The following is a 20,552-nucleotide window of genomic DNA, read 5'->3' on the forward strand; positions in this document are numbered from 1 at the left end:
GGCCTTTACACTTGCAGGACTCTTGTTCCGTTTGTCACGGATTTAGTTCAAGAGTCCTGCAGGAAAGGCGTAACAAGCTCATTCTAAGGGGCTTGTTAAAGACTGATGACTCCCCATCCAAGTCTGGCTCGGGGAAGTCATCAAAAACCGCCAAACCCTCGGCTCCAGCTTCTGGGCCGAGGGCTGGTGTTGTCGAGACGGCTCTGACCTCGGTTCCGGCTGGCTCCGAGGCGAGCAAAGTGGGTTCTGCTTCGAAACCATCATCGGAGCCGACCCCTGCACGCAAGCGCTCCAGGTCCCCTTCTTTAGAGTCCGTCAGATCGGCTCCGAGGTCCCCCCTCCTATCGGAGCGGAGTCATAGGACTCATTCATCGAGGTCTTCCAGGCTGTCCGACCACGACATCGAGAGGGTGGTCAGTCGACTCATAAAATCTCAGGCGCTGGCCCAAATGCTTCAGATCCCATCTCACCAGACTGTGGCTCCTTCGATACAGTTATCCATTCCTCCTCCGACTCATCTCTCGAGTTCGGAGCCAGAGTTCGTTGGAACCGTGACCTTGCCCACGTCGGAGCCGATACCCCCTCCTTCGGCTCCGGTGTCGTCGGCTCCGACCTCTTTATTGGTTCCGTCCATGGAGAGGTCCGGGCGCCGGGACTCCATTGTCATCTCCGAGGGGGTGAGTGGCATCGGACCCTTGTCCGACCCCGCTCTCCCTCTCGGAGCTTCGGCTCTGGTTAGTTCGGCCCCGACATCATTCTCGGAGCCTTCTCTGTCGGTTCCGGGGGCGGTTCCGGCCTCTTCGGAGCTGGAGCTACCTTTGGTGTCTGATAGGGGAGCCTTCAAGGCGATGAGGAGTGTGCTAGACCCAGTGTCCACTCCAAGGTTAAGTTCTGCGGCTCCTCTCTCTGTAGTGCCTGTTACGGTCTCTGGCCACCCTTCTATACCCGACAGCAGAGATCCAAGGTGTAAGGTACTCACTTTGGGTGTCTCCTCCTCTTCCAAGGGTTCCCCTGAAGTTTCAGGGGAACCCCCTAGGAAAAGAAAGTGCAAGAGGAAGCACATAGACTCCCCCGAGTCTGTCACGTCAGACACCGACTTGGATGAGTCGGAGGGTTCCCCCAGATCCCCCTCTGAGGATGTCTCCTTTTCAGACATCCTGGAGATCCTAAGACAGAGGGAAAATTGGTCCACTCTCAAACCTTCCGAGGACGAGTCGGTTTACCTTGACGCTTTTGGATCTCGCCCTTCCACCTCCTGGGTGTCTCCCCCTTTCGACCAACTAATGGAGGTAGTGGCTAGAAAGGCGTGGGCAGCTCCTCATTCAATGGAACCTACCCCTAGGAGGCCTTCTAAATTTATTTCTGCACCAGATGACAAATCCTTTCTCACCAAAGGTGTTTCAGTTGATGCTATGGTGGTAGCAGCAGCCACTAAGAAGGAATTAGCTGATCCTTCTGTACCTGTTCATCCTCCTAACAAAGAGTCCAGGACCATGGACAGGTACGGCAAGCGGACCTTTGCTTCAGCCACATTTTCTATGCGATCGCTAAACTATTTATGTCATTTCACCCGCCTTCAGAGAGACTTTCTCACAGAGCTGGGTGAAACGGTACAGGATCCTTCTGCTGCAGGGTTTAAGGACAAAATAAACTCTCAGCTGGCTACCCTGAACTCCATTGTTAACTCCTCCATGCGGCTAATCTCTTATGCAGCCGATGGAGCGAGTAGGGCCGCTGGCACAGGCGTTGCGTTGAGACGTCACGCTTGGATGCGACTCTGTAACTTTGCCGACCCCTTCAAGGCATCCTTCACCAACACCCCCTTTGATGGTTCGGAATTGTTCGGGTCTCAGGTGAAGAATACCCTCACCAGATGCGAGCAAGATGGTAAGACTCTCTCTGCCGTTGGAGTCTGTTTTTCCACGCCTTCTAGACCTTATCCTAAGGGACAGAGGGGTGGAAAGATGTGGTTCCGCAAACCACAGGGAGTCACGCCTGCCACACGTGGTGAATTTCCCCCTAGAGGCAGAGGGGGAAATAATAACAGACGCCGCCCCAGGGGCAGAGGGGGTCCACAGAACCAGGGTTCCAGGGAATCTTTCCCTGACCAACCCTTTCAGCATCCCTGAGAAGCTGCCCGACTGTCCGCCTTCGGAGGCAGTCGGGAAGATATCTCTGTACCCGGAAGCCTGGCAATCCATCTCCCAAGACACATGGGTACAGAAGATCATATCCGAGGGTTACAAAATTCCTTTCACTTTCCCTCCGGTACAACCGCCAAAACCCCTACCAGATGTACCACCCGCACAAAGGGGTCAGGCTCAGCTAGAAATAAAAAAGCTGTTAAACAAAAGAGTCATCCAGGCAGTCCCAGCAGATCAGCTAGGATCCGGAATCTACTCCAGATTCTTTTTGGTACCAAAAAAGACAGGAGATTGGAGACCCATTTTGGACCTCAGCAGGTTAAACAACTATGTATTAAAGACAAAATTTCGGATGGTAACACTGCAGTCCATTCTACCCTTTTTGGGCAGAGACAACTGGACGTGCTCGTTAGACCTCCAGGATGCGTACTACCACATAAAAATACAAAGGCGCTCCAGGAGGTTTCTCCGCTTCCGGCTGGGAGTCAGTCATTTTCAATTCAGGGCCCTGCCCTTTGGTCTCACCACAGCCCCCCGGGTGTTCACCAAATGTTTGGCAGTGGTCACGGCTCACCTGAGACCGAAAGGATTCCAGGTGTTTCCATACTTAGACGACTGGCTCATTTCCGCTACCACCAAACAGGATCTCATAATGGCCAGGGATTATACTATCCATCTTTGCAACAGCCTGGGTATTTCTATAAATTTTGCGAAGTCCTCCTTGTCGCCTTGCCAATGTATAAACTTTATAGGCGCCGTATTAAACACCACAGAAATGTCTGCAACATTACCACCTCAGAGAGTGACAGACATAAGGCGGAATGTTCAGATTCTGTTTGTTTCAGCCCAGCAGAGTCCAAGTCAAGCTAGCATTGAAAGTGTTGGGCCTCATGGCGGCGGCGATTCTTCTACTTCCATTAGCCTGCTTCCACATGAGACTCCTTCAGTGGATGCTGTTTTTTCAGTGGTCCTTTCAACAGCTGCCAATGACCCACAACATTTTGATAACACCATCTTGCAAGAAACATCTCTCCTGGTGGATGGTTTCCCCTCAGCTTTTTCAGGGCAGACCCTTTGTTCTCCCCCCTCCAGTTGCCACTGTCACAACGGATGCCTCCCTGATCGGGTGGGGGGGCATTATCAGGACAGGACGGCAACAGTCAGAATGCCACCTGCACATAAATGTCCTGGAGATGAGGGCGGTGCTTTTGACGTTGCAGGCCCTTCAGAGCTCTCTTCCCACAGGGACTAAAGCAATTCAAACGGACAATATGTCTGTGGTGTGGTACATAAACAGGCAGGGCGGAACAAGGTCCTACCCCCTCTGTCAAGAAGCACTCAGACTTTGGCAATGGGCGATTTCATCTCAACGGTTTCTGATAGCAACGCACATCCCTGGGAAGTCCAACGTCATAGCAGACAGATTGAGCAGAACTATCCTCATGCCTCACAAGTGGTCTCTAAATCAAGCGGTAGTAGATGGAATTTTTCGGAAGTGGGGCCAGCCTTGCTGCGACCTTTTCGCAACTCCGCAAAACAGCAAGTGCCTCAACTTCTTCACACTTTTTCCTCTACCAGGCCAGCCCCTCAGAGATGCTCTTGTTCACGTTTGGCCCCGGGGTCTTCTTTATGCCTTTCCTCCCTTTCCATTGATCCTGCAACTAATTCAGAAAGCAACCACATTGAGATCCAAAATGATCCTCATTGCCCCGTTTTGGCCTTGACAAGTTTGGTTCCCGTTCCTGCACAAATACCTACTGGAACAGCCTTGGCATCTGGAACCCATTCCAGATCTATTGACCCACCTCACGGGCAAGCTGCATCAGTCTCTACATTCCATCAACCTCACAGCTTGGTTGTTCCACTTCCAGCCATAGCCAGGCTTCCCCTTATTTCTCCTCCTGTTCGTGATATCATTCTGGCTTCCCATAAGTCCAATACTAGGAAGACTTATGTGAGTAAATGGAAGCGTTTTTCGCACTGGGCACAAACTAGATCCTTAGATCCTTTCCATGCACCCATTCATGAGGTTCTAGACTTCCTGGCGGAGCTTTTTCATTCGGGGTCATCATCGGCCACTATCAGGGTACAATTAGCGGCCATTGCTAATTTTCATGTTGGACTCTCAGAAGCAAATATTATGTCCCTCAAACTCTGTAAAGCCTTTCTCAAGGGCATCTTGTTGCTCAGACCTCCAGTCAAAGATCCACTCCCACAAAGGGATTTGAATTTAGTTCTAACCTCACTAATTCTACCCCCTTTTGAACCGGCAGCTTCTTGCTCCCTCAAACTTCTTTCTTGGAAAATGCTGTTTTTAGTAGCTATAACATCTGCCAGAAGGGTATCGGAACTTCAAGCCTTGTCTGTCCATTCTCCCTATTTGGTTTTTCATAAAGATAGGGTAACTCTCAGAACAAACCCTTCCTTCCTACCAAAAGTATTATCGGAAGCAAATCTAAACCTAAATCTAAATCCATTGATTTGCCCATCTTTTTCCCAGACTATACCAACAGGGCTGAACAAAAATTACATTCATTAGATGTTCATCGCCAATTACAGTATTACCTAGACAGGACAAAACAATTCAGAAATTCAGACCAGCTCTTCCTCTCATATGCTGCAGGCAAGAAAGGGCTTCCAGTATCGAAAGTTACTCTTTCCAGATGGCTGACATCTATTATTACCTTGATCTATGAGTTGAGACACAGGCAACTACCCTCTAGGCCTAAAGCTCATTCAACCAGGGCACTATCAACTTCAACAGCTTTTCAAGCAAGGTTACCACTAGATGCCATTTGTGCAGCAGCTACATGGGTGTCCAAACATACCTTTATTGCCCGTTACAAGCTTGATCTAGCCTCCAGAAATAGAGCTGATTTTGGTTCCACTGTACTCAGGAGTCTGTTCCATTGAGCCACCCAGGACTAAGATGTTAGGGACGCTGTCCCATCCAGCAAGAATGAAGGCGAGAATGACAACTTAACATTAAGAAGTTATGTCTTACCATAAAGTTCCATGTTAGTTGTCTTCTTCTCGCCTTCTTTCTTGCGTCCCTCCCTCCTTCCCCCTAGCCTGGATAGACTCGAGGTTCTGAGTCCTTCCATTTCTGGAGATACAATATGTTGCGTCTTTCATGGTATCCTTAGTGTTACTAGCAGGTAACCTGTACTCGTAAAAGAGGATTATAATATTATTATTATTATAATATTACTTTTTATACTATGTCTTAGCCTCCAAACGAGATCTGGGGAGTTAGCGCATGGTATTGTGGGATATAGGGCTGCCTCGAGCCGGTAAAAATAGCTCTCGAGCTATAGTATAGGCCGAGTCGGAGCCGAGGATCGGCTCCGAACCCATCCAGCAAGAAAGAAGGCGAGAAGAAGACAACTAACATGGAACGTTATGGTAAGACATAACTTCTTATTACTTCTGCTAGAAGAGTATCAGAATTACAGGCACAGCCATCCAATCTTCCTTATTTGATTTTTCATAAGAATAGAATATCCTTACGGACAAATCCTTCCTTTCTTCCTAAGGTGGTGTCAGAATGCAATATTAATCATGTTATCAGTCTTCCAGTCTTCTTTCCAAATTTTTCAAATAAGGGAGAGTACATGTTGCACCTTTTAGACACTCACAGACAGTTACAGTTTGACCTACACAGAACCAAAAAATTTTGGGAAATCACAAAAAATTGTCTCTTTTTCAGAGTCAAAACTAGGCAAACTAGTTTCTTTAGCCAGTTGGTTAACTGATTATATTACCTTTGTTCATGATAAATTGAGCTTGTCTTTGCCAAAACCACCAAAAGCACTTTGTACCATGCCTAGGGCAACTTCATCAGCATTTTTATCGAAATCTTTATTGGAAGAGATTTGTGCAACTGCAGCTTGGGCTAATCCTCATACTTTTATTACTCATTACAAAGGATGCGCAGCCTTTGCCTCCTGGGATTTAGGTAGCTGGAGACTCTGTCCCAACAGTTTAGGAATGAATGAAAATGACAACATCAGATAAAAAAGTTATGTACTCACCTTAACATTCCATCTGTATTGTCCATTTTCATTTTTCCTCACCTTACCTCCCTCTGCCACCCTCCTTGTTTGATTTTTAGAAGTCAAAGTCAAAGTAAACTTTGTTGTCATTCAAAATCACACAAGTGCAAAAACTGAACAAAATTCTAGCTTCTGACTCATATGTGCAGATATCACATAGACTTAATACAACAAGACATAAATATATATATAACTACTTACTATATAACATAATGTTATAGATAGATAATCCTAATATTGGACATAAATTAAACTCACTTTAACATTTATTATACAGCAAGCTCTTTGCTTGCTTGAGTATTGCACAGTACTGAGGTATGACATTGCATTAAAAACTTACATTAACTATTGCCCAGAATGAGACATTCATGAGTACTGCACTGTGACTAAGATTACAGACTAGCACTGGATATTGCACTATAATGAGACATTTCTTTGGCCTTACTACTACCCCTGATTTCCAGTGATTTGACTCGACTTACTGAGTATTGCACTAATACTGGTTTGAGACAAGCTGTCAAGTTATTGCCCAATTTGAGACAGTCTTCCACATTGAACTTATGGCCCAGCTTGTTGGCATGGAGATTGGTTGTTGCCAGAGTTCAATAGTCTGACAGCTTGTGGGAAAAAACTGTTTCTGAATCATGTAGTTCTGTATCTTATGCTAGGGAAGCGCTTGCCAGATGATAGGTACGCAAACAGTCTGTGAGCAGGGTGGATACACTCCTTAAGTATTCCTTTGGCCCTGCCTAGACATCTGGACATTTGCAGGTCATGGATGGTTGGTAGGGTGGTCTTGATGATCCTCTCAGCTGCCTTCACCACTCTCTGAAGAGCCTTACGTTCAGAGATAGAGCAGCTTCCGTACCATACTATGAGGTTGTTTGTCAGAATGCTTTCTATTGTACCCCTATAGAAGGTTGTGATAACTGTTGATGGTATGTTTGCTCTCCTTAACCTTCTCAAAAAGTTTAGCCTCTGATGTGCCTTCCTGACAATGGCATTTGTATTGGTAGACCGGGACAAGTCCTCATCAACATGCACCCCGAGAAACTTTGTGCTACTCACTCTCTCTACTGTTTGTCCTTTGCAGTTTTTCCTGTAGTCCACTATTTCCTTTGTTTTGTTCATGTTTATTGCTGAGTTGTTACTGTCACACCAGGTGATCAGTTCTACCTTAGCCCTGTATGCTGCCTCATCATCATTGCTGATGAAGCCTACCACTGTTGTATCATCTGCAAACTTGATGATGTAGTTAATGTTGTACCACTCTGTGCAATCGTGTGTTAGCAGATGAAAGCAAGGGACTTGGTACACAGCCTTGAGGGACTCTAGTATTCAGAGTGATGTTATCTGAAGAGGTATTTCCTATGCACATTTTCTGTGATCTGTCCTTGAGAAAGTTCAGAATCCAATTACAAAGTGGTGTGTTGATGCCTAGTTGAAGCAGCTTCCTCACCAGCTCTGTAAAGATGACTGTATTAAAAGCAGAGCTGAAGTCAATGAATAGTAACCTCACATAGCTGTTTTTACTTGTAGATGGTCCAGAAATAAGTGAAGTGCCAGTGCTATGGTGTCCACAGTGGAGCAGTTTGCTCAATAAGCAAACTGCAGCAGGTTAAGATCAGCAGATAGAATAGATGTTATTTTTTCTTTGGCCATCCTCTCAAAGCTTTTCATCACAATGGAGGTTACGGCTACAGGGCGGTAGTCGTTGTGGTTTGATGGCGGTGACTTTTTTGTTAGTGGTATTATTGTTGTGTTTTTGAAGCATTTGAGAACCATTTCCTGACTCAGGGAGATATTAAATATATCTGTGAGGACATCTGTTAGTTGAATTGCACAGTCACTGAATACTTGCCCAAGGCTGTTGTCAGGCCCAGCTGTTTTTCTTGGGTTAACTCTGTGCAATGTCCTCTGGACATCAGCTGGATTGAGGATGAACACCTCTTTGTTTTAGACTGGTGGGCATTTTCGTGGAAGGATTGTAACATGCTGAAGGAACTTCTGTGTCTTTGTTTGATTCCCAAATTCTGTTGATTTATCATTTCTGAATACTTCCTGGTTTCAGGGGCAGCAAACAAGATCTGAGTTATGTTAGATCACTAGGGCATTATGGGTAAAAGAGGAGCTCAAGAGTTTCAGTGTTCCACAAGCTGGAAATAGAGACCGAGTTAGATCAGAGGATTGGGTTTGAACCCAACAGTTGAGGAAGAATGAAAACAGACAACACAGATGGAACATTATGGTGAATACATAACTTTTTTTTTTTTATAGAAGTACGCGGGGTAGCTGGGAATAATGGCAGGGGGAGAGTGAAACAGACCAGTCTGAGCCATACAAATTAATCACTTCATATATGTGCAGGTCAGCAAGAACTTGAGCATCTTCCATGAACTTTAAATAAATGTTTAACTTAAAATCAGTCTTTAAGGAGTAATATGAGAAAAAAATAAATTGTTATGCAAGCTATAGACTGTATAGTTGATACAGAAAGAAGCACCAGAGGTAACATACAATGACGGGCTAACAAGCAGCAAAAAAAAATCAAAATCCATTAGATATTACATAAGTAATGTCATGCAAACATAATGTACATTCTATGAAAAATAACATTGTGGCAGAAGGTGTGAAACAAAGTACAGGATTCATAAACATTGTAACATGGAGAAAGTCTGGTACATAACAGAAAGGCATAGTAAAGCTGTGGTTAATTCATTCAGATTGATACACAATAAGTAGTGCCTTGTATGCAGTATTGCTTGATTGTGTAACCAAAGTACTTCTTGCACTGAGGTATATGCAGATGTCCTCCACCAGGATCATATGTAATTCGTACAAATTACACTAAATACATATATGCCAGTTTCAGTGGGTTAATATGCACACCTACAAATAGTGTGGTGCTTGTGACAACACTGATCCCCCTACCTTGATGATGTGTAGCTCATTAAACAGAGCAGCAACATTAGCACAAAACAAACGAACAAACAAAAAAAGGTTAAAACATTTTTAGTAGGAAAACTATTGGTTGTGGGGCACCCTGTGGTGCATGCATATTTGTTACCCAACTACACTGTCTACACCCCCATGCAGTTATGCCCCAAGAGCTGTCACATCAACAGATTCTTACATTGCTATAATATGGTGATGACTCTAGCTCCACTGTCATGCCTAATAAATGAAAGATTTTTTATTAGTGTGTTGTATGGCAACCAAGAACAGTGCAGCAGGGAAAAGCCACTTAGTAAGGTATTTTCATTGTTCTTGAAAATCTTTTTTCAAGGATTTTTTTCTCCTGCCTAATTTATATGAAAGAAATATTTGATTGTCTTCTCCATGTTTATGCTTTTCTTGTAGACTATGTTTTGTGCATTTACCATGTTATTTTCAAATATCTTCCTTGCTGTGCTGCATCTCTTCTTTGCAGTTATGTTTGATCATTGATTTTCTTATACTTTTCTTATTAATCTCAACACTACACAGTACTTCATCTTTCTGCAACTATGTATAATCTCTCTCTGTCTGTTCACCATGGCTTTCCTACAGTGATTTAAAAATGTCCTGGTTGATCTAAGTGTTAATTCAAGTTGCTATGAGCATAGCAGGCATTTAACTAAATTCTTCCCAACAGCATGAAAAATGGCAAAATTAACAGTTACCATTCGAGAAAACAGGAATCCCAGAAGAGCAGCGATGATCTGAAGAACCAAAATGATCACAAGCAGATAGGCAAACTGAAAAAAGATTCAAGCACAGCAATCACTAAAGAGATATACATTCCTGCAAATAAAGACACATTTAGAGGATACAATACAAAACAGTTTAAAAAATACTTCAAGCAGCTGAGCTGTTATATTTTAGGAAGGATATGGCCCATAACGCTAAGGCTACTGCAGCATCTAAAGGACACAACTGCTGTGAGCTTCAGAGGATAGACACTTGACTAGCGATCTGTTTCCTGAAAAGAATGTAAAGTTCTTCTGCGGCAGTAACAGTTAATGAGCTTTATAACAGTATTGTCAAGTGCTATTAGAGATGGCAAAAACAAATCTGCTGAAATAGACACACATCAAGTGTTCATCCCATGTGCCCCAAAATAGGAGTATAGGGGTACTTCCTATGGTCAGAATATACCATGTACCACTAAGAAGAAGTATAGGTGTACTTCCTATGCTCAGAATATGCTCTGTACCACTAAGTAGCAGTATGAGTGTACTTTTTATGGTCAGAATATGCTATGTTCCCCTAAGTAAGAGTATAGGTATACTTCTTATCAGAATATTCTATGTACTTCTAACTAGCAGTGTAGGATACTTCCTGTGGTCAGAACATGCCATGATTAGTATTCTTCACCATGGGGATCTCCTGCCAAGGAAAGCCCAATGTCTGGCCAGTATGCCAAAGCCTTCATATCTTGTATGTGCCATACATCAAAATTATGCTCTCCGTAGAGTGCATAGGGCATAAAGATGTCATATGGATGCAGTTACCAAGTACTACTTTGAAGCCAGTCCAGAAGCCATCATCGCGCATAGGTCTGAATGCCCTTTGCTGTGCTGAATACCTAGCCATCAGATAAGTGCTCTATTAGGGTCTTTTTTTTTCTTTTTACTGTTGGTCTTGTTTTCCTTTATTAACATGGAGTTCATATCATCCAAGAAGGGAAAATATCAGTGTGGGAGACAAATTTCCCAAAACGTTCATCACAGTTTTTTTTTGTTTGGATGCTTTCCATGATCATACCTCATTTTCAGTTCTCTGCTTTGCCCTTTGACCTCTCTACTGCCCCAAGGGTACTCACAAAATGCCTGGCTCCTGTGATTGCCTTTTGCAGGCTCCAAGGCATTCAGAGTTTTCCTTATTTAGATGACCTGTTGAATCATGTGCCACCTCCCGGTTGCCTGCTGCAAGCTCTGGAGTTTCATCATATCTCTCCTTCAATGTCTGGGGTACACTATCAACTTCAAAACGTCTGTCCTGACTCCCACTCAGGATCATGTGTATCTGGGCTGCAGGATTCAGACAGTGCCAATGTTGGACTCTCTTTCACCTACAAAGGTTTTGTCCTTGACAGCTTTCTATCAGTCTCTTCTTCCTCTGCCTGACATTCCAGCCAGAGAAGTTCTTTGGGCCCTAGGATTCATGGCCTCTCGTATTCCAGTGCTCCCTCTTGCCAGACTGCATATACAAAAGTTTCAATGGTACCTCAAGTCAGCTTGGCTTCAGCATTGCTACCCTCTGGATTTCAGAGTGCCTGTCCTTCCTTGTATCTACTGGGAATTCAAGTGGTGGATTCAGCATCTTACATCTCAACCCAGACCTACCCTTTCAGCCTCCAGTTCTTTCTCCAGAGCTGTTCACTGATGCCTCAGACATACGCTGGTGATGGGGGCTTCCTATTTACATCTGAGAGTTCAAGGTCACTGCCCCCCCCCCCCATCAAAAGTCAGGCCATATAAACATCAAAGAGATGAGAGCTCTGATTCTGGCCCTTCACCCCATGCTCTCAACAGGCTGTCTGAAGGTTTACGCGGACACCACAGTGATGGGGCATGTCAACAAGCAGGGGGCACAAAATCTTACCTTCTTTGCAGGCTGGCTTTTCAGGTCTGGGATCTATCAGTTATTAGCTAACTCTTCAGGAAGCATGTATTCCTTCAGAGCATAATATAGTGGCAGACTCTTTGAGCAGGTCTAAAACACAGGCTCATGGATGTATGCTTCACAGAGACATGCTTCTGGACATAGTCCATTGGTGGGTATACCTTAGGTAGAATTTTTGTCTGTCCTCTGAACAGGCAACTCCCTTTTTCTGCTCCAGATTGCCATGTGGCATGGAAGATGGACACCCTTTCTTTTCCTGGGAAGGGGATGTTTCTGTATGCCTTTTATTCCCTTCCTCTACTTCCAAGAGTCTTGCAGAAGATTCAGCTGGACACCCCAAAAATCCTACTAGTGACTCCCTTTTGGCCAAGACAGCACTGGTTCCACCTCTTAATGCTTCTGGTCAGGAACAATCACAAGTTACCTCACTGGTTCTACCTCCTCAAACTGGAAAAGGGGTTACTCATCCATCCTCACTTGTCCACTCTTCAAATTACATTGTGGGTGATAGGGTTTTGATCCCTTTTATGCACCTCTTTTCTGAGGGCATGCCAAGGGTTTTATGGGAGGCAAGAAAACTTGCAACTAGAAAGTCTTATATATCCAAATGGAAAATATTTTCTGGTGCCATACTCATAGCCAGGACCCTTTTCAAATAGGGATCCCTCTGTATCTCTCCTATTTGTGTGAATTGCTGGATTAACCTATTCTTCTATAAAGGCCCATTTGTCAGCTAATTCTGTCTGTCTGCCTTTGAATCCTCCTTTGGCTTCTTGTTTTGAGGTCAAACAGTTACCTAATGACATCCTGTATCTTAGACCTTAATTTTGTTTTGGATAAATTGACCCTGGCTACTTTTGATCCTTCAGTGTCAGCTTCTCTGCAACACTACCTTGAAGACTGTCTTGTTCCTTGCTCTTTCTTCTGCTCGGAGGGTTTCTGACATTCAGACCCTTAAGGCCATTCTTCCTTTTTTTTTTTTTTTTTTTTTGCAGCAACAGGGTGTCTGTTCTTACTAATCATTCCTTTATGCCCAAGGTTGTTAATGAGTTGTCCTTAAATCAGGCAGTACAAATCACTTCCTTTTTTCCTTCTTTACAGTCTACAAGTAAGAGGGTCTTGCATACCTTGGGTTTGCACAGACAGTTCAGGTATTGTTTGGATAAAACTAAGACCATTCATAAGTCTGACCAGCTTTTCATGTCTTTTCAACCCAGGGTTTTGGGTTTGGCTGTTTCTAAGCAAACCAGCTCCTCCTGGATATCTAAGGCCATTTCCTTTTGTTATTTTTTTCTTGACAAGTGTCTGTCTACTTCTGTTAGAGCTCATTCCACTAGGGTTATTGCCTCTTCTGGTGCTTTCTTCAAGGATTTGGATACCGATCCTATCCTTGAAGCTGCGACACGGTCTCCAGTGCATACTTTTACTAAGACGTATAAATTGAATATGATTTCTAGGGCCAGAGCAGGTTTTCTAGGGCCACCTGGCTCGGATTCGTTGAGGACTCTTCCCAGCCATCTACCACTCCTTTTCTTGAGCTTTTGTATTCTGCTGCAACAGTGATATATAAGGACAGTGCAGTTATGTAAAATCTTACCATAACAGTAGATGTCCTTCTCTTCACTGTTGTAGCATTCAGTCATCCCTTCTTTTTCTTTTGGGCTTTGTTTTGGTTACCCTCCTGGCTGAGGGTCTCCCTTTTCTATCTGCATTTTCTCCTTCTGGATATGCATAGACTCCTTTGTCCAATGGAGACTGCTGTCCATGGGGCAATTCAGTTTTGGGTAACTGTATGTGTCTATGGTCACCTCTATGCCCTGTGTTCTGTACAGTGAACATACATGTGATGTATGGCACGTACAAGATCTAATGGCTTTTGTATACTGGCCAGACATTGGGCTGTCCTTGACAGATGATCCCTATGGTGAAGAATGCTGCAACAGTGAAGAAAGGACATCTACTGCTATGGTAAGATATTTCACAGCTGTGTTTTCTCCTAAGTAACTGTATAGGTGTACTTCCTTTGGTCAGAATATGCTGTGCATCCCTAGCTAGGAGTATACAGTATTTCCTCTGATCAGAATATGCTATTTACCCCTAAGTAGGAGTATAGGTGCATGTCCTGTGATCAGAACATGCTATTTACCCCTAAGGAGAGGAGTGCAAACGTACTTCCTGTCATCAAACTGTCATCAGAATATGATACAGACACCCAAGTAGGCCTGTAACTGTACTTACTGTGGTCAGAAATACTAAGTAGGAGTATAGGTGTATTTCCAGTGGTCAGAATATAGTATGTACTCCTATGTAGGAGTATAGGTGTACTTTCTGTGATCTGAACATTCTATATACCTCTGAGTAGGAGTGTAGGAGTACTTCCTCAGTCAGAATATACTATGTACCCCTAAGCAGGAGTGTAGGTCTACCTCCTCTAGTCAGAATATACTATGTAATTCTCACACAAGTTTATGTGTACTTCCTTTGGTCAGAATATGCTGTGTACCCTTCATAACAGTATAGTGTACCTCTATGGTCAGAATATGCTATGTACCCCTAAGCAATAGTGTAGGTGTACTTCCTATGGACAGAATATGCTATGTACCCTTAACTAGGGTATAGGTGTAGTTCCTTTGATCAGAATATGCTATGTACGCCTAAGCAGGAGTATAGTTGTACTTCCTTTTGTCAGAATATGCAATGTACCCCTGTGTAGGATTGTAGGTCTACTTCCTGTGGTCATAAAATGTTATGTACCCATAAGTAGAAATATAGATGTACTTCCTGTGGTCAGAACATGCTACATACCACTGAGCAGGAATGCAGGAGTACTTCCTGTGTTCATAAAATGCTATGTACCCTAAGTAGTATGGGTGTACTTCCTGTGGTCAGAACATACGTTGTACCCCTAAATAAAAGTATAGGTGTACTTCCTATGGTCAAGATATGCTATGTACCCTTAAGTAGGAGTATAAATACTTCCTATGGTCAGAATATGCTAGGTACCCCTAAGTAGGAGTATAGGTGTACTGTGTGTGGTCAGAATATGTTATGTACACCTGAGTGGGAGTGCAATTATACTTCCTGTGGTCAGAATATGCTATATACCCCTAAGGTGGAGTATAGGTGTACTTCCTGTGGTTAGAGTATGCTATATGCCCTAACTAGGAGTATAGATGTACTTCCTATGGTCAGAATGTGCTATGTGCCCCTAAGTAGGAGTGCAGGTGTGCTTCCTGTGATCAGAATATTCTATATACCCCAAAGATGTACTTCTTGTGGTCAGAATATGCTATGTACCTCTAGTAGGAGTATAGGTGTACTTCTTATCTTGAGAATAGGCTATGTGTTCCTAAGTGGCATAATAGGTATAATTCATATGGTCATAATATGCTATGTACCCCTAAACAAAAACATAGGTATACATTCTGTGGTCAAAATATGCTGCGAACCCCATAAGCAGGAGTACAGGTATACTTCCTAAGGTCAAAATATACTATGCATCCCTAAACAGGAATGTAGGTGTACTTCCTGTGGTCTAAATATGCTAAGTAGCCCTACGTAGGAGTGTAGGTGTACTTCCTGTGGTTATAAAATGCTACATACCCCTAATTAGGACAACAGAATGTACCTCCTGTGGTCAGAACATGCTATATACCCCTAACTAGGAGTTTAGGTGTATGTCTTTGGTCAGAGTATGCTATGTACCCCTAAGTAAGAGTATAGGTGCTTCCTATAGTCAGAATATGCTAGGTACCCCTAACTAGGAGTATAGATGTACTTTCTGTGGTCAGAATATGCTATGTACCCCTAGGTTGGAGTGCAGATGGACTTCCTGTGGTCAGAATATGTACCCCTAAGTAGGAGCACATGTGTACTTCCTATGTGCTTTGTGACCTAAATAGGAGTATAGGTATACTTCCTATGGTCACAATATGTTATGTGCCCCTAAGCTAGAGTGCAGATGTACTTCCTGTGTTTAGAATATGCTATATACCCCAATGTAGGAGTGTAGGTATACTTTCTTGAGTCAGAATAAGCTATGTACCCCAAAGCAGAAGTCTAGGTGTACTCCCTATGGTGAGAATATAATATGTACCCCGAATTAGATATAAAAGTGTGATCTGATGATGTCTGTTTTTATTCATTCCTCAACAGTTGGGTTCAGATCCTATCCTCGGATCCGATCCGTCCATTATTTTAGCTCGTGTTCACCAAAAAGCTCTTACGCTCCTCCCTTACCCACAATGCACCAACCCCTAACATATCTCAGATCTCGTTTGCCGCTTTCACATTTGGACATGGTAACCTTGAGCTCTCGAGCATTTTGATATTGAGATAATTTATTTTTTTTTAATTTATTTTACATTTGTTGACCGGGCTAGTCTTACTGGACATATATCCGTTTTCAGTAGAGGCCCGGGGAGAAAAGCTCCAAATACACGAAATAATACAATTGTTACAAAAAAACAAAATAAACATAATACAAAAGTACCAGTGTAGACTTATATAGCAATTTACGAAAAACTAACACTGACAAGAGTATGTCAATAGAGAAAAAGTCAGATAAAAGTAAAATACTTGATATAGAATATTCTGAAGTTAGATTAAATAAAAGATAGATACGCAGTACACAGGTTGGAAAAACATATGTGACAGTAAACTAGAATGCTAAGGTAGAGTCAGTATCAAGGATAAAACAGTCAATAATTAAACCTATTATTCGAGGACCCGTAAGGGGAGAGGGGAGAACTTGGGAAATAATGAAATCATTTCAGTCAGGGTTAGCACAAGGGCATAACCACCGGGATTTTAGATATTCTTTGATGTGTCTTTTGAAGTGGGATGTAGAGTCAAGGTTAGTTATTTCATAAGGGAGTTGATTCCAGAATTTCCCGACAGAGTTAGAGAATAATGCATCCCCAGCTTTATTATATGATTTATTTAAGGCCACCAGGAGTTTATTAGCAGAGCGTAGTGTGGATAGGTTTTTATATGGTGAAATTAGTTTTTTGAGGCTAGGGGTAGCATCAGGGTAGTAAAGAGACTTATGAGTGATAAGTAGCTGTTGATAGAGTATATGGTTATTTATCTCTAACCAGTCTAGTTGCTTGAGGTTGTGACAGTGATGAGTTCTGAAGGGGTTAGCAGTAATGAATCTAGTTATACTATTGTAACAGGTGGATAGTTTGGTAAGGTTGGATTTAGATAAGTTTGTATATATAGCAGAGGCATAGAAAAGGGAAGAGATCAGATGGGTCTGGGCCAAGGTTTTTCTGGCTGCAGGGGTAAGAAAGGGTTTAATTCTGTAGAGAGAACCTATCTTTTTGTTAACTGATTTAATGGTATTATTAATATGGTCATCAAAATTAAGATGGTTGTCAATAGTAACACCTAACAGGCGAGTGGTCATATCTGGGTTAATACAGGTTGCATTATTTGAGGAGATAGTGAAGAAAGGAGTTGGAGATTTGTGTGTAGGAGTAAAGAGAAGAAGTTTTGTTTTTTTGGCATTGAGAAGGAGGGAGTGTTCCATAAACCATCTCTCTCCGTTATGGAAGACTGCTTGGGTAAGGGACTGGAGGAGGAAACATTATTAGTAGCACAGATTAGAGTTGAGTCATCAGCATATTGAATACAGATGGCTTGGGGGATGTTCAAGTGCAGGTCATTGATAAATATAGAAAAAAGAAGGGGACCTAAGATTGAGCCTTGTGGAACCCCAATGTTTACTGGGAGTAAGGAAGAAAGGTTGTTATCCCATAGCACTGCTTGTTGCCTGTTTTGGAGATAACTCCTAAACCATTGAAGAGCTTGTGACCCAAGAGAATAGTGATGTAGCTTGTCAAGGAGAATATTATGATTAACCATATCAAAGGCTTTTGACAGGTCTAGGAATAGTGCTGATGAGAAAAGATTTTTGTTCCTATTATTATTTATAGCGTCAGAGAAGGAAAGGAGGGCAGTTGTGGTGCTGTGAGAAGGTCTAAAGCCATGTTGACAATTAGCTAGAAGATTGTTTTGCAGAAGGTAGTTAAGAAGTTGTTTGTGTATACATATTTCCATAATCTTAGCTAATGGGGAGAGTAAGGCAATAGGGCGAAAGTTTGAGAGTTCAGTAGAGGAGTCCCCTTTGTGTAGAGGAATTATATGAGATATTTTCCATATGGAAGGAATTTTTCCTTCAGAGATAGTTCTGTTAATAAGTATGGATATGGGATAATCTATGGCTTCAGCGGCAATTTGTAGGTATTCTGATGGAAGTTGGTCAGCAGATGGGGTGCAAGGTTTAAGTTTTTAGAGAAGCTTATAAATAAGAGATGTAGCAACAGGTTGAATGTGAAAGGTATCAGTTAAGGCTCTGGAGGTATTAGGGCAGCTAGTAGTAGATGTGGGTAATGAATTCGCTAGGGCTTGAATGGTTTCTGTAAAATACTTGTTAAAGGAATCTGGGATCTGGGAGGAATTGTCGAGGTCAAAGCCAGATGGGGTAGGAGTAGTAGAATGTCCTGGTTTAAGAAGTTTGTTAATACCTGACCAGAACTTTTGAGGGGTGTGTTGACTTGTTTGTTGAAGGTGGAGATAATATTCCTTTTTGTCTTTAAGAGTCTCTTTTTTAGTAGCATTTCTTAACTGTTTGAAGAGTAGGTGATCTGATATACTTTTAGTAGCTCTCCATTTAGCCCAGATGTTATTCCTTAGGTGCATTTTTTGCTTAGTTTGTTTAGTGAGCCAAGGTGCTGATTTAGATTTTATTCTAGTAGAGCGAATGGGAGCATGATCATTAAGGATATGTAGAAAGTGAGTATTGAAGTAGGACACTGCTTCATTTAGTTCAAGGCTAGTCAGTGGGGACCAGTCACATGCTTTCAATTCTGTCAGAAAGTTGTCTGGGTTGAAGGATTTATTAGAGCGGGATATCTTGATGTTATGGGTAATTGGGATATGCAATTTTGTCTACTAACATAAGTGAGCATATGGTCACTAATATTATCGGGAAGTGTTCCTGGGGTGTAAATGTTAGTATGGTTATTTGTAAGGATCCAGTCAAGAGTAGTTTCTTTTTATTGGTTTATGGATTCTAGTTGGAGAGGTAATTAATTGTGAGAACCCATAGAGGTTTATATGACTAGTAGGGTGCTGGGATGAACAGGTTATCCAGTCAATGTTAAAGTCCCCAAGGATAATAGTTTCCTGGGGTAGCTGATTAGAGAGTGAACTAAGTAAGTTTTCTAGAATATGGATATTATTTCCTGGGGGAATGTACATACAGATTAGATATATAGATTTGTTGTTGTTAATTTGAAGTTTGATAGACAGTATTTCAGTTTTGAAGTCTAGTGAGGGAAGTTCATTATAGGGTGTGACTTTGAGATTAGATATATAGATAATGGCAACGCCTCCTCCTTTCTTCTTTATACGGTCGCTTCTAAGAATATTATAGCCTGGTGGGGTGATTTCATGGTCTGGAGTAGAGGGTTTTAGCCAGGTTTCTGTAAGACATAGAATGTCGAATGAGTGTAGGTGCAAGAGTGCATGAAGGTGGTGAGTTTTGTTATTTATACTTCTAATATTAAGGTGAGCAATTAGAAGGGAGTTGGCTGTTTTAGTACATGGCAATGGAGTTGGAGAAGTAATATTGTTTAGATTGAAGTTAGAATTAGTTTTAGTACATGGCAATGGAGTTGGAGAAGTAATGTTGTTTAGATTGAAGTTAGAATTAGTATTGGGACCAGGGTTAGGATGAATATCTCCATGTAGGAGGAGATTATGCTGAGAATCTAAGTGGAATTTAGGATTTTTAGTTGAGTTATAATGATATGTTTTGTTTAAGTAAAAAGATATATGAGTTTTTCTGTGGAATTTTGGTAGTAGATAGGTGGAGGAACAGGTTATGTTGCTGTGATAGTGTGTGTTAATAGAAGAGGTTGGTAAAGTTTGTTGGAGGTGAAAATTGTGTTTATGTAAGGAGATATTTTCAAAGAAGGTGACATAATAAGGTAAGGTTAGGGTGGTTATAGTAATGGTGAAAAGTGTGATATATGTGAAAAGTTTATTTCTTTCTTTCTTGACTTCTGTACAAGATATCAGACTTTTTCCAGTTCTAAATCCTCCTTTTTTACACTTTTTAGTGTCTTTTTACCATAGCTGGTAATTTATTTTTCCTTTCCCTTTTACAATCTTTAAGTATATTTCTAATTACCATTGCTGGTAATTTTTCTTTATTTCTATCCTTAATTAAAAAAAATATTTTTCCTTCTACTATTTTAGTATTACTATTTTCAAAATGTCTGAAAATGGCCCTTCTGGCTTTAAAAAATGCCTGAAATGCAGGTACAAGTTGCCTCTTTTTGATGCACATGCCTTGTGCATATGTTACTTGGGCCCAGATCATCTTCAGATAGACTGTTCTGTCTGTAAGGTCTTCAACCTCCAAGCAATCTCAGATAGGAAAAATAAAATAATCTTGAAAGGACTGCTACCATCATCCTTTCTGAGGCTATATCTGGGGCTCAAACCCCAAATTGTAAGTTAAAGGAGCCTTCAACCAAGTCTTTAAGACCTTCGGGATCCTTGACTCCCTCATCAGATCCATCTACAGAACCACCAAAGAAAAAGCATAAGTTGGATCTGAAGACTGCTTCTGCTCAGCTAGCATTGGAGTTGACAAAGACTTCCTCGGATCGTAGCTTCTCAGATCCGAGCCTTTGCCCAGGAACAGGTATTCCCCATCCATAGACCCGGTACC

General features: G+C 42.2%; 1 protein-coding gene across 1 annotated transcript in view; it reads right to left on the reverse strand.

The window, feature by feature from the left end:
- Window positions 1-20,552, reverse strand: part of LOC122817659 (tetraspanin-33-like) — a 477,846-nt gene that overhangs the window by 269,230 nt on the left and 188,064 nt on the right. Inside the window, exon 4 of the mRNA XM_044090722.1 lies at window positions 9,862-9,936. Coding sequence (XP_043946657.1) covers window positions 9,862-9,936 — 75 coding nt within the window. The remainder of the gene's footprint in view (window positions 1-9,861; window positions 9,937-20,552) is intronic.

The sequence above is a fragment of the Protopterus annectens genome, chromosome 13.part0, assembly GCF_019279795.1.
Source record: "Protopterus annectens isolate FY-2018-M chromosome 13.part0, PAN1.0, whole genome shotgun sequence".
In the NCBI taxonomy this organism is placed as follows: Eukaryota; Metazoa; Chordata; order Ceratodontiformes; family Protopteridae; genus Protopterus; species Protopterus annectens.